The 13,411-nt window shown below is 46.3% G+C and overlaps 1 protein-coding gene across 1 annotated transcript in view; it reads right to left on the bottom strand.

Annotated features, from left to right (window-relative positions):
* The window catches only part of LOC123755719 (intraflagellar transport protein 81 homolog), a 192,451-nt gene that overhangs the window by 92,278 nt on the left and 86,762 nt on the right, over positions 1-13,411 (bottom strand). Inside the window, exon 7 of the mRNA XM_045738459.2 lies at positions 8,743-8,906. Coding sequence (XP_045594415.2) covers positions 8,743-8,906 — 164 coding nt within the window. The remainder of the gene's footprint in view (positions 1-8,742; positions 8,907-13,411) is intronic.

The following is a 13,411-nucleotide window of genomic DNA, read 5'->3' as shown; positions in this document are numbered from 1 at the left end:
GCTCAGATATGTAGCTGTGAACTAAAACACGGAAGAGCCACAAATAAAGTGGCAACCTTAAAACAAAGAACCCATTGCTAAAACACTAATTAAATCGAAAACAGAAAAATTAACTCTGGGTTGCTAGTTGGTTAGTCACAAAACCCCCACAAGAGTAATCTACACACAGAGAGACAAAGTATTCCCAATAATAAATGGCTATGGCTAGTAATAAAAATGGCACAGCTAGTACAAAACATAAGCCCAGTGTAGAGTGAAACCAAAGTTTCCAAGGGTGAAAGCAAATCATTTAACTGAATCCAGTCTCAAGCCTACCAACTTGTCATGAGAACCATTCAGGAAGAATGTGAAGATGCGAGACGTTAGGGTGGGTTCTGCCATATGGTGGCAGCCGGTGGTAATATCCAGGTGGGCTAACTGGTGGTTTATGCGAGTATTACTAGATAGGTCTTGCCCCCTCCCCGCTCAGCTCGTTGTCGCCGTCTGGGGGCTTAGTGGGCGGCTGCCGGAGTGTGATGCTCCTTGGGACAGTCCTCTGTCCTTTTCTAGCCTTGTGCTCCTGCTGCCGTCCTCTCCAATTCTGCTGGGCATCTTTTCCTTTTCCTTCTGTTTCGTTTTTCTCCCCCCTCTTCTCCTATCTGCTTGCCGTTTCCTGCCGACCTTTTGCTCGTTCTGGTTCTTCCCTTGGACTTCTTCTACTTTGACGCCCGGGTGCTTGAGGAGGCATACTCTTGCACCCGTAGAACTGCAGTACCCGACGTCGAGAGCGAGGGGAACCTTTTATTGTCAATCCCCACTTCGTCACTGAACCCGATCTCGACGGACTGTCGGTTTCTTAAGGTGGCGTTTGTGGGGCGTATACTCACGACGCACCCCTAGGAGGCCCCGACAAGATCGGCGATAGCTTCTTGTTGGGTGTCCTGCCTCTAATTGTGGCTCCATGGTGGGTGTGGGGGCACATTCGTGAGTGAATTCGTAACTTCGTCAAGATGATAACCCCTGTTTCGGCTGCTTCTGGCTTACCTTTTCAGGCTCGTGGGGTGGGCGACCAAGCCCCCGAGTCGGTCCGTATTGGAAGACCGGGCTCTGTAGCCTCCGCTGCATTGGGCCCCGACCTTGCTCCTCCTTTGGCCTCTCTGACTCCTTCCCCTGGCTCCCCTCCCTCCTCTGTGGTTGGGTCGAGCCCCAAGCCCCCAGTGGTGACTACCTCGTCCCCTGGCGCGGCTCCTTCTCTAGTTGTTACTACTGCGCCTTTTAACCCCTCTCTCTCTGGGGGTTCTCACCGCCGTTCTCGTCACGGCCGCCCTCGCTCGATTCCTTCCAGTTCTGCTACCTATCAAGCCTTGTTTGGTCCCGCTTCGTGGGCCAAATATTTTGATCTCCTCCCTCTTGATTCTGCGCCTCCTGACGATTTCTCCCTTCATCGACATCTCATTGATTCCGTGGATGCCTCCATTACTTTTAACCCCACTCGTCTCGGTACGCGTGTCGTTGCTGCTCCTTCTCAGGATGCTGCTTCCCGCTTGGCTGCCTTATCCTGCCTTGGCGAGACCCCCGTTCGGGTCTCGAAGAACGTCCAGTTGAATGCCAGTGTTGGCACTATTTTGCTCCCGCCCCATGTTGCGACCGGTGTTCGGGACCTACGCGACTGCCACGACGATATTCGACATATCCTCGCTGCCCAGGGCCATTCTATTCTCCAGGTGGACACGTTTACTCGTCCCCCTCGTGGTAGTCGCCGTCAACCCCTCCGGGTTGTGAAGATTACCTTTGATGGTAGGACCCTTCCACCCTCTGTCATTCTTGCTGGTGCCAGGTGCTCTGTCCAGGAGTACATTCCTTCTCCTCGGCTCTGCAACAAGTGCTGGAGGTTTGGGCATGGTGCCCTCCGCTGCTCCGGGACTGTCTCTCTCTGTCCTTTGTGTGGTGGCGAAGGTCACTCTAGGTCGGAGTGCGCTTCTCCCCAGGCTCGTTGCCTCAACTGCGGTGAGGCCCATCCTACCTTTTCCCGTGCGTGTGTCCATTACAAGCTTGAGGCAGCCGTCCTCAACTTGAAGCACCGGGAGCGTTTATCTTTTCCTGAGGCGAGGCGCCAGGTTCGCCGGCTCCCGCCTTATGCTAATATCTCTTATGCTCGCGTGTTGCGCTCTTCCTCTCCTCGTCCTTCCCGCCTTCCTCAGACTCACAACCGTTTCCAGGCCTTGGACCCTGATGCGCCCACTGCCCCCTCCTCTGTCCCTTTGGGTTCTCTCCCGAAGGATCCTCCTCCTGGTCCTCTGTCTGGGGTTCCCCTTCCTTCTACCCGGTCTGTCGTGTCTTCTGTGTCTCCTTCCTCGTCCCCCTCCGATCCTCCTTCCCATCCTCTTCCTCCATCTATCGGCTCTCCCCGCCGCCTGTCGGTGCGGGCGGATGTCCATCGCTCTCCTAACGGCCGTCGTGTGTGCTCTCGTTCGGCTTCTCCTGTTGAGACACTGGAATCCGTTGCCCGGTACGTAGTTGCTGGGACACCGGTCTCTTTAAGTCAGAAGCGTAAGCCTGGCTCCTCTCCTTCCTCTTCCCCGGCGGGTAAGAAGGCTTCGCTTTCTTCCTCAGCTCCTCCTTCTGGCTCTGTTGCTCCTTCCACTCCCGTTTCAGTGCTTGCGCCCCCTGTTCCTGCTATGGAGGTTTCTTTGGCCCCTGCTTCCCTTTCGGTTGCTGCTCTTGCTGGGGTGCGCTCCTCTCTTTCTACTCCCCCTCTTCCTGCTGCTGTCCTTGACTGCTCCTCTCCGTTGTCTCCTCCTCCTCCTCCTCCTCCTCCTCCGGACCCTGCCCGCCCACCTCTGATCTGTTCTCCCGTTTCCTTCCCTCCGTCTTTGCTCAGTTTACCCATGCCCCCTAACCCTGACTTTGCTGACCCTGATCCCGACCCTGATATTCTTTAACGTGCTCTGTTGGTCTTTCGCCTTTGTTTCTTCCTTGTTCTCTGTTTTTGTCCTTTCTCTTCTCGTCGTTGTCCATTCTTCAATGGAACGTTCGAGGTTATTACGCCAATTTCCTCGAACTCCAACTTCTGGTTTCGCGGTTTTCGCCCCTTTGTGTCTGTCTCCAGGAGCCGATGCTTGGTGCTCGTCCTGGTCGTTTTCGTGGCTATTCCTTTCTCTCCCCCCCCCCAGCCATTGCTGGGGCTTCTAATTCTTCTGCTCTCTTGATTCGGGCTGATGTTCCCTTTGTTCCTTTACTTTTTCCTTCGCCTCTCCATTGTTCTGCTGCTCGTATCTTTGTGGGGAAATGGTACACAGTTTGTTCCATTTATCTCCCCCCGAGTGTCCCGCTCTCTCTTCCTGATTTGAAACACCTCCTAGACTCCTTGCCGGAGCCTGTGCTCCTGCTGGGTGACTTCAATTGTCGTCATTCTCTTTGGGGTGACGTTCTGACGAATACCCGGGGTCGCCTCCTTGAGCCGTTTCTCCTCTCTTCTTCCCTGTCTCTTCTGAATTCTGGTGAGCCCACTCATTTGGACTCTCGAACTCGCACCCTTTCTTGTCTTGATCTTTCTCTCTGCTCTTCTTCTCTTTACTTAGATTTCACATGGCAGGTTCTTGATGACCTCCATGGAAGTGATCATTTCCCCATCCTTGTTTCCTTTTTCTCTTTTCGCCCTTCCCTCTCTTTCCCTAGGTGGCAGTTTGCTAAGGCGGACTGGACCCTGTTTTCCCTCAGTGCTACTCTCTCTGACCTCTCCCTTCTGCCCCTCTCTCGCGCTCTCCTCCTTTTTCATGACACTGTCTTCGACGCTGCCCTCCGCTCTATTCCTCGCTCTTCCTCTCGGGGTCCACGGAAGTGCGTTCCCTGGTGGAATGCGGACTGTGCTCGGGCTGTCCGCTGTAAGCGTGCAGCCTGGAAGAAGCACCGCCGTAGGCAGACGACCGATTCTTTTCTTTTCTTTCGGAAAGCGAGTGCGGTGGCCCGTAGGGCCATCCGTACGGCTAAACGTGAATGTTGGGCATCTTTTGTCTCGACAATTACGTCCGAAACCCCTCTGGCCCAGATCTGGAAGCGTATCCGCAAGATAGCGGGTAAGTTCGTTCCCGATGTTTCACCGGTCCTTCACCTCCATGATACTCTTGTGGCGGACCCGTTGCAGGTCGCTTCCGAACTGGGTTCCCACTTTTCTTCTGTTAGCTCTGGTCTTCATCTTCCCCAATCTTTCCTTCTTCGTAAACCTGTCCTTGAGTCTCGTCCTTTAGATTTCTGCACTCATCTTCAGCTTCCCTATAATGATCCCTTCTCTCTCTCTGAACTTCGTTCTGCCCTGGCCCTCTGTGGTTCTACGGCGGCGGGCTCCGATGGTATTCATTATGAGATGCTTCGCCATCTCCCTCCGAGCACGTCTCAGTATTTACTGAGTCTGTATAATCGGATCTGGGAGTCGTCGTCAGTCCCTGAGGACTGGCTCGATGCCGTTGTCCTCCCTGTTCGCAAACCAGGGTCTCTGGGTACTTCCCCTAAGGACTTTCGCCCTATTGCTCTCACAAGTTGTGTCTGCAAACTCTTTGAACGTATGGTTAACGTTCGTCTGATGTGGTTCCTGGAACACCATCACCTCCTCTCCCCTTCTCAATTTGGTTTCCGCAAGTGCCGCAGCACGACAGATGTCCTGGTGAACTTGGAGGTCTATATACGTACTGCTTTTGCTGCGAAGACCTCCGTTGTTGCCGTCCTTTTTGACCTAGAAAAGGCTTACGACACCACTTGGCGTTATCATATCCTATCTCAACTTCATTCTTTTGGCCTTCGTGGTCATCTCCCTCTCTTTCTCCGCAGCTTCCTCTCTCGTCGTTCCTTTCGGGTGCGCCTTGGTACCGCTCTCTCTCCCCCTTTTCAGCAATACGAAGGTGTGCCCCAGGGTAGTGTTCTGAGCACTACTCTTTTTCTGGTTGCCCTCAATGGTCTTCTTTCCTCTCTTCCTTCTGGTGTCTTCTCCGCTCTCTATGTCGATGATCTTACCCTTTGTTGTCAGGGTGATGATTCGCCTCTCCTTCAACGCCGGCTTCAACTTGCGATTGATGCCGTGTCGTCTTGGGCCACAGGTCATGGCTTCAAGTTCTCTACTTCTAAGACTTGTGCCATGACTTTTACGCGGAAACGGGTTGTTCTTCGTCCCTCTTTGTCACTTTATGGTCATCCCCTTGAATACAAAGATTCCGCGAAGCTTTTGGGGTTATTCCTTGACACTCGTTTGTCTTGGTCTCCCCATATCTCTTACCTCCGTGTTGAGTGCTCTAAGTCCCTTACCCTCCTTCGGGTCTTGTCCCATACTTCTTGGGGGGCAGATAGGCGCACTCTCCTTGCTTTACATTCCTCTCTCGTCCTGTCTAAGCTCGATTATGGTTGCCCTGCTTACTCGTCTGCTTCTCCTTCTACTCTTCGCCGTCTTGATGCTTTGCACCATACTGGGTTGCGCCTCAGTTCTGGTGCCTTTCGTTCGACTCCCGTCCTTAGCTTGTATGTTGACACTGGCTTCCTGTCTCTCCAGGACCGCCGTGATCGCTACTGTCTTCGCTATCTTGCGCGGTCCTTGCAACATCCTTCCTCTCGTCTCTGTCGTGCTTTAACTGTTACCCCTCCTGCGGTTCCTGTTCCTCTTCACCACCTCCCTCTTTCTGTCCGGTTATCTCGCCTGCAGGATTCTCTTTCCGTTCGTATTTCTGATGTTTCTCCTCGTGTTGTTCCTTCTTTGCCCCCGTGGAGGGTCCCTCTTCCGCGGTTTTGTACATCCTTGACTCGTATCACTAAAGCTTTTACCCCTCCTACAGTTCTAAAACGCCTTTTCCTCGAGCACTTTTCTTCTCACTCCCGCTCCGTTTCTGTCTTCACCGATGGGTCTAAGTCAGCGGACGGTGTTGGCTACTCTGTTGTTTTTCCTGATCGCACTTATATGTGTCGCTTGCCTCCGGAGACTAGCATCTTTACAGCGGAACTTTATGCTATTCTCTATGCTCTTCGTCTCCTGCTTTCTCGTTGTCAGTCTTCCTTTGTGGTTGTTGTTGACTCTCGTAGTGCCCTCATGGCTCTCGAGTGCTTTAATCCAGTTCATCCGGTAGTTGTCGAGATCCAGCATTGGCTGTTTCTCGTTCACAGTAAATTTAAGTCGGTTGAGTTTTGTTGGGTTCCCAGCCATATTGGCGTGTCTTTAAATGAGCGTGCGGATGCTGCCGCTAAGGAAGCTGTCCGCTCTTGTCCCGTCTCTCGTAAAGGCATTCCGTATTCCGACTTTTACCCGGTTATCCATTCCTCAGTCCTTACCCGTTGGCAGGCTTCTTGGTTGTCTGTTACTGGTAACAAGCTACGTACTCTTAAATGTTGTGTTTCCTCGTGGCCGTCCTCCTTCCACCGTAACCGGCGGTGGGAAACAGCTCTAGCGAGGTTGCGTATTGGCCATACTCGCTTAACCCATGGTCACTTGATGGAGCGCCGCCCTGCTCCTTATTGTCCTAGTTGCATTGTCCCTCTTACGGTCGTGCATGTCCTTCTTGAATGTCCTGACTTCCAGGACGAGCGTGTGTCTTGCTTTCCGACCGCCCCTCGCGGTCACCTGTCCCTCGATAGAATTCTTGGTGACTCGGATACTTTTGATATCGTTCGCCTTATGCGTTTTTGTTCTCGTATTGGCATCCTTGGTGATATTTAGCGCCCTCTGATTATTTTGCGTATTTGATGGTGCTACATAGCCTTCCCGGTTTGGTGCCTTCTTTTGATAATTACTTACTACTTACTTACTAGATAGGTCTTGTGACAATTTTTTACAATTTAATTTTGTGGTCAGTCTGGGCTACACTGAGTTTTTCTTCAGTGCCTTTCTACCACCAGTACAATCCTTCAGAGATATTTGAAAAGATTTCAACTCTCGTGATCCACTCCTTTGGAATCAAACTGGATCTTGCCTTCCAAAACATCTTTAGTTTTCCTAATACAAATTTTCAAAGTTCCCCCCCCCCCCACCATAAAAATTGTGCAAATATGTCATGTTTATTGCTATTATAAAATCAATAAATGAACTTAGAGAAAAAAAGCTATCTACCAAATTTAGAGACATGCACTCCACATATACGGTGTAAGTTTCATGTAAATTGAATAAAAAATGAAAAAGTTATTTGAATATTTATGTTACTTGAAAATAAATACGAAAATAGTAAAGTCTAAGGTGCTGCCATCTGTGACTGAGGTTGACATCAACCACTTTTCTCCAAAATTGGCACCCTTACAGATAGGCTTATGTGCAGTCAGGTGTATAAATTTCATGCAAACTGTCCAATAAAAAAACAAAAAAAAAAACAAAAATTGTTGAAAAACTAATTATTTTTTTAATTTAAATTTGTTTCTAATAAAACTAATTATTATATTTTTTTAATATTTTTTATTGTGATAGCTGAGAGTCATAGATATGATTTCAGTTGACACTTGTGTTTGATAATTGTTTTTGACCATTTTGGAATAATTTTGACACCTACTTCAATATTTTTTTCTCCCTTCCTATTTATGCTACGATGCTGAGACTTGGGCCAGATGAAACTCTTTTCATGTACAACTCGTCAAAAAAGTTTGATTGAAATCGAACGAGTTTTCATTTAATTCATTTTTAGGGAAATCGGAATCTAATGCCCCTCTTTAGGGAGCATCCAAGTGGAGTAGCTCAGAAACTGTGTTAACATTGCCTAAGATGTCACTATGACTTTTATTCAGTACATCATGGCAAACCTGATATGTAATCATATTTGTTGTAATTACAAAGCAGTAGAATTGAGGAGCACCAAGGAGTGATTCAAATCCTGTGGTGCAGTAGTCAGCACAGTCCAATCAGAGTCAAAAGGTTCCAGGTTCAATTCCTGCAGCAGGACAGAAATGTTTGGGCAGTTTATCCTTTCAACTGATATGTCTCTTTCAACTGACGCAGTCTCCGTGGCGTAGTGGTAAGACACTCGCCTGGCGTTCCGCGAGCACTTTGTCCTGGGTTTGTATCCAGGCCAGGGAGGATTTGCTGGGAGCAAATCCTTAACTGTAGTCTCTGTTTAACTCAACAGTAGAATGGGTACTTGGTTGTAAAAACAATTCTTCGCGGGATCGTATTCCAGGGAACATAGGATTAAGGACTTGCCCGGAACACTACGCATACTAGTGGTTGTACAAGAATGTAACAACTCTTGTATATATAAATAAATAAATAAATAATTAAATATCGCTGTTCACCTACCAGTAAATATGTAGCCAGAAGTTAGGCAACTGTTGTGTGTTGCATCCTAGGAAAGGTTAGTAATTGTCCTAAGGAGACATCACTGAGTCTAACAGGCTTCCCGTCCTCTACTATACAAAACTAAACAAGACTTTATCAACCTTAATTTATTGTTCGTCAAGTTGCAGGATCGTTACTAGGAATATCTAATGTGTTGTTTTGTGTGTCCCATATGGTATATATTTAAAGAGACCACTGGGGTGCACTGTACATAAATAGCTGGCAAACTTTATAGAATAAAAGTTGAAAAATAACAAGGAGAAAGGATTTATGTATTATATTAATAAAGTCAAAGGAAGGAGAGAGTTGCCCATTCCAGTACAGGATGGGAGAAACAAGATAACCAAGTAGGCAAAAGGAATTTACATATATGTTTTATACCTACAATATAAACAATATTGCAATTTGTAATATTGTACAATGCACCCGTCTGTGATAATTGTTTATAAATATCACACGAGATTAAATATTACCTGCTTATTTACAGCATCTATTTCCTGCTGGCCCATTGCTGGTTGTGCTGCTACTCGCTGCAATGTTGACACCTGCCTTTCCTTAGTTGTCAGTTCCTTGGGTAACTTTTCCTTGACAATATAACTGTTCACATTCACATCTTCCTCTAGCCTCTGTAAAAGCCCTGTTACGAACAATATATAATTAAATTTGTGAAGAGTTTGTCACATTGAATATTGATACAATAGTCAAGTTGCACCTCAACTTCCCTATTGTATCCAAGCATGGAAACCTCATCTTCAAAAGAACATACCAGTAATTGATCTGGAAAGGGTTCAGCGCAGAGCAACCAAAAACACAGCATTGAATGTAATGAAAGATCTTTCTGGTAGAGCCTCAGTGGCTCCCTGAAGTTATCTCACTGAGATTTCTTCATACTAATTAGCCAATTCATTCATAAGAGTTCTTGTTTAGCTTTTTAAGGAACCAAAGCCAGAATCTGCCCCCCTCCCCCACTCACAGATCCTCACGGAGAAAGTGACAGTCTGCCACTTCACCATCTAGACATCTTCACCATCAAAGCATCTAGAAAGTCAGCAAAGCATTTATGACAACTGGAGGGTTTACAAAATATGAAACCTCAAATAGCTAAACAACTTCACAAAACAATCACACAAAATAATAGAATCACTCAAATTACCCTCATGAATAAATGATTACATTGAGTATAATATGTATTTACCTAAATTATATGATCAGAATATGTAATGAACAGATACAAATCTATTAACAGAATAAAATAAATGGCAACCTTTATGAATTCGTTAGTACCAATACCAATAGTTGCCACCAGACAGCCCGACCTCACCAACAGCCAGCTCTCAAGATGAGTTCACAAGATGATGAACAACTCCCCAATCAACCAACAAACTTGAAAGGGAGGAAGGGAGGCAGGTAGCCACTAGAGCTCTACCAGAAAGAACCATTTCATTACATTTCCAGTCTCCGTGGTGTAGTGGTAAGACACTCGCCTGGCGTTCTGCGAGCGCTTTGTCATGGGTTCGTATCCTGGCCGGGGAGGATTTACTGGGCGCAAATCCTTAACTGTAGCCTCTGTTTAACTCAACAGTAAAATGAGTACTTGTTGTAAAAATGATTCTTCGCGGCGGGGATTGTATTCCAGGGACCTGCCCGAAACGCTACACATACTAGTGGCTGTACAAGAATGTAACAATTCTTGTATATATCTCAAAAAAAAATTTAATGGTGGGCTTCTTGGGAAGCCCACTGGAGGCTCCCCAAGAAGCTTCAGGGAGCCTCAGGGAGCCCCCATTGGGCTCCCTGAAGCTAACTGTGGAAAAGACAAGAAGGTACTTACTAGGGAAGAGGACAAGCAGCAAGCACTAAGACAAAGGAGAAAAAACAGGCCAGGACTCATGGCCAAAAGCAACACAAAACTGATTGGGACCAGGAACTTTAACCAAATATTGAGCTGTTATAACCCATGTGCAACCCTAAAACCCAAAAGCCTGAATATCATCCCAGGATTTATTGGAAAAACTGTCAGCAAGGCAGTGTACTTATTAACATCGTGGCATAGAGGGTACAACACAAGCTAGATACGATGCTCTTATCTCTTCCACTCAGTTGGTTGTGGCCCCTTCGGTTCCGGGTTGTTTCTTGGAGGTTTCTACTCCTTTGAGTTCTGGTGTTGGGTTTGTTTGTTGTAGCCGTTCTTCTTTTTCTGGCGAGGTGTGGTCGGCTGTTTGTCCTGGGTGCATCTTCTTGTGTCCTGTTGTGGCTCTAGGCCATTGCCTGCATGCAGTAGCCTCTCTGGCCTTGGACGTGCTTTGAGTTGCCCGGGGTTCCCTTCATCCCTGTTCTGGGGTTCGGGTCTCCTAGGTCGTCTGCGGGGTCCTAGTGGTGTTGCCTGTTGTCTTGCTTTCGGGTTTTAGGTGCGGGGTTTCCACCTCCCGGGTTTGTCCCTCTTTTGTCCTTGGCTTTGGGTAGGTAGCTCTGGGGAGCCGAAGGGTCTCCCCCCAGAAAACCTGTGTTGAATGTGATGAAACCGCCATTTGGTGAGAATTGGAGGCTCCCCGGCAACCCTCCCCCCCTACCCCGGCCGACGGGGTTTTTCATGTGTTTTGATATCCAGCCTCGAACTGACAGGTGGATAGCCGGCGCGATGGGTCAGGGACTCCTCCTTCCCCTCCCGGGGAGGGGGGAGCTGCGCAGACAAGCGACGCGGTAAATGTAATTTCATGCTCGTTTGCTCGTTTTTCAATTAGGGAGTTCTGTTTACTTGTTAGTTTTCTGTAGTAGTTTTAACCAGATTAGGGGGTTTGTTTTGGGGCGCCTACCTTTCTGGGTGCCCGGCCCGGTCAATGGCAGACATAGAATGCTCCACACACAGGAAGGAGGAAGAGATATTTGACATTCAGTACCTTCCTCCCTTGGGTAAAAGTGACCATGTCTTTTTGGGAATAAAGTATGCAATGCGTTATAAGCTGGAAGAAAATAAGGAGGTTGAAGCAGTTGAAAAACCAGACTTCAGGAGAGGACATTATAGTGACCTTAGAAATTTTTTTAGTGAGTATAATTGGACAGACTTGATGCTAGGCAAGGAAGTGAATGAGATGTATGTCAAGTTTTGTGAAATATATGATAAAGGCACAAAAAAATTTATACCAAAACAGAGATGCAGAACTAGGAGACAGAATTGGTTCAATAGAAATTGCGAGAGGGCTAGAGACCAAATGACACGAAAATGGAATCAATACAGGAAGAGGCCGAACCCCCAAACATACCAGTGATACAAAGATGCGAGAAACAACTACACGGCAGTGAGGAGAGAGGCAGAAAGAAATTTTGAAAAAGGGATTACAGACAAATGTAAAACAGAACCAGGTCTATTATATAAATTCATAAACAACAAATTGCAGGTAAAGGATAATATTCAGAGGTTGAAAATGGGAAATAGATTCACGGAAGATGAAAAGGAAATGTGTGAAACACTAAACGAAAAGTTCCAAAGTGTGTTTGTACAAAATGAAATCTTTAGGGAACCAGATACAATAAGAATTCCAGAGAACAACATAGAGCACATAGAGGTGACTAGAGACGAAGTGGAAAAAATGCTCAAGGAGCTCGGTAAGAACAAAGCAGCTGGCCCAGATGGCGTTTCACCATGGGTTCTGATAGAATGTGCACCTGAGCTCAGCATTCCACTTCACCTGATCTTTCAGGCATCCCTGTGTACAGGAATCGTAGCAGACGTGTGGAAACAGGCTAACATAGTTCCAATCTACAAAAGTGGCAGCAGGGAAGACCCCCTCAATTATAGACCTGTATCACTGACAAGTGTAATAGTGAAAGTATTGGAAAAACTAATCAAAACTAAATGGGTAGAACACCTAGAGAGAAATGATATAATATCAGACAGACAGTATGGTTTCGATCTGGAAGATCCTGTGTATCGAATTTACTCAGTTTCTATGATCGAGCCACAGAGATATTACAGGAAAGAGATGGTTGGGTTGACTGCATCTATCTGGACCTAAAAAAGGCTTTCGACAGAGTTCCACATAAGAGGTTGTTCTGGAAACTGGAAAATATTGGAGGGGTGACAGGTAAGCTTCTATCATGGATGAAAAATTTTCTGACTGATAGAAAAATGAGGGCAGTACATAATCAGAGGCAATGTATCGGAATGGAGAAATGTCACAAGTGGAGTACCACAGGGTTCAGTTCTTGTACCAGTGATGTTTATTGTGTACATAAATGATCTACCAGTTGGTATACAGAATTATATGAACATGTTTGCTGATGATGCTAAGATAATAGGAAGGATAAGAAATTTAGATGATTGTCATGCCCTTCAAGAAGACCTGGACAAAATAAGTAGATGGAGCACCACTTGGCAAATGGAATTTAATGTCATGTTATGGAATGTGGAATAGGAGAACATAGACCCCACACAACCTATATATTATGTGAGAAATCTTTAAAGAATTCTGATAAAGAAAGAGATCTAGGGGTGGTTCTAGATAGAAAACTATCACCTGAGGACCACATAAAGAATATTGTGAAAGGAGCCTATGCTATGCTTTCTAACTTCAGAATTGCATTTAAATACATGGATGGCGATATTCTAAAGAAATTGTTCATGACTTTTGTTAGGCCAAAGCTAGAATATGCAGTTGTTGTGTGGTGCCCATATCTTAAGAAGCACATCAACAAACTGGAAAAGGTGCAAAGACATGCTACTAAGTGGCTCCCAGAACTGAAGGGTAAGAGCTACGAGGAGAGGTTAGAAGCATTAAACATGCCAAAACTAGAAGACAGAAGATATATATCTATATCTCTCTATATCTCTCTCTATATATCTCTCTCTCTATATATCTCTCTCTCTATATCTCTCTCTCTCTATATATATATCTCTCTCTCTCTATATATCTCTCTCTCTCTATATATCTCTCTCTCTCTATATATCTCTCTCTCTATATATATCTCTCTCTCTATATATATCTCTCTCTCTCTATATATCTCTCTCTCTCTCTATATATCTCTCTCTCTCTATATATATATATCTCTCTCTCTCTATATATCTCTCTCTCTCTCTATATATATATCTCTCTCTCTATATATATATCTCTCTCTCTCTATATATATATCTCTCTCTCTCTATAT

Source organism: Procambarus clarkii, chromosome 43 (genome assembly GCF_040958095.1).
Source record: "Procambarus clarkii isolate CNS0578487 chromosome 43, FALCON_Pclarkii_2.0, whole genome shotgun sequence".
Classification (NCBI taxonomy): Eukaryota; Metazoa; Arthropoda; class Malacostraca; order Decapoda; family Cambaridae; genus Procambarus; species Procambarus clarkii.
Note: the sequence above shows the minus strand (reverse complement) of the source record. Positions and strands in the feature narration are given on the sequence as shown.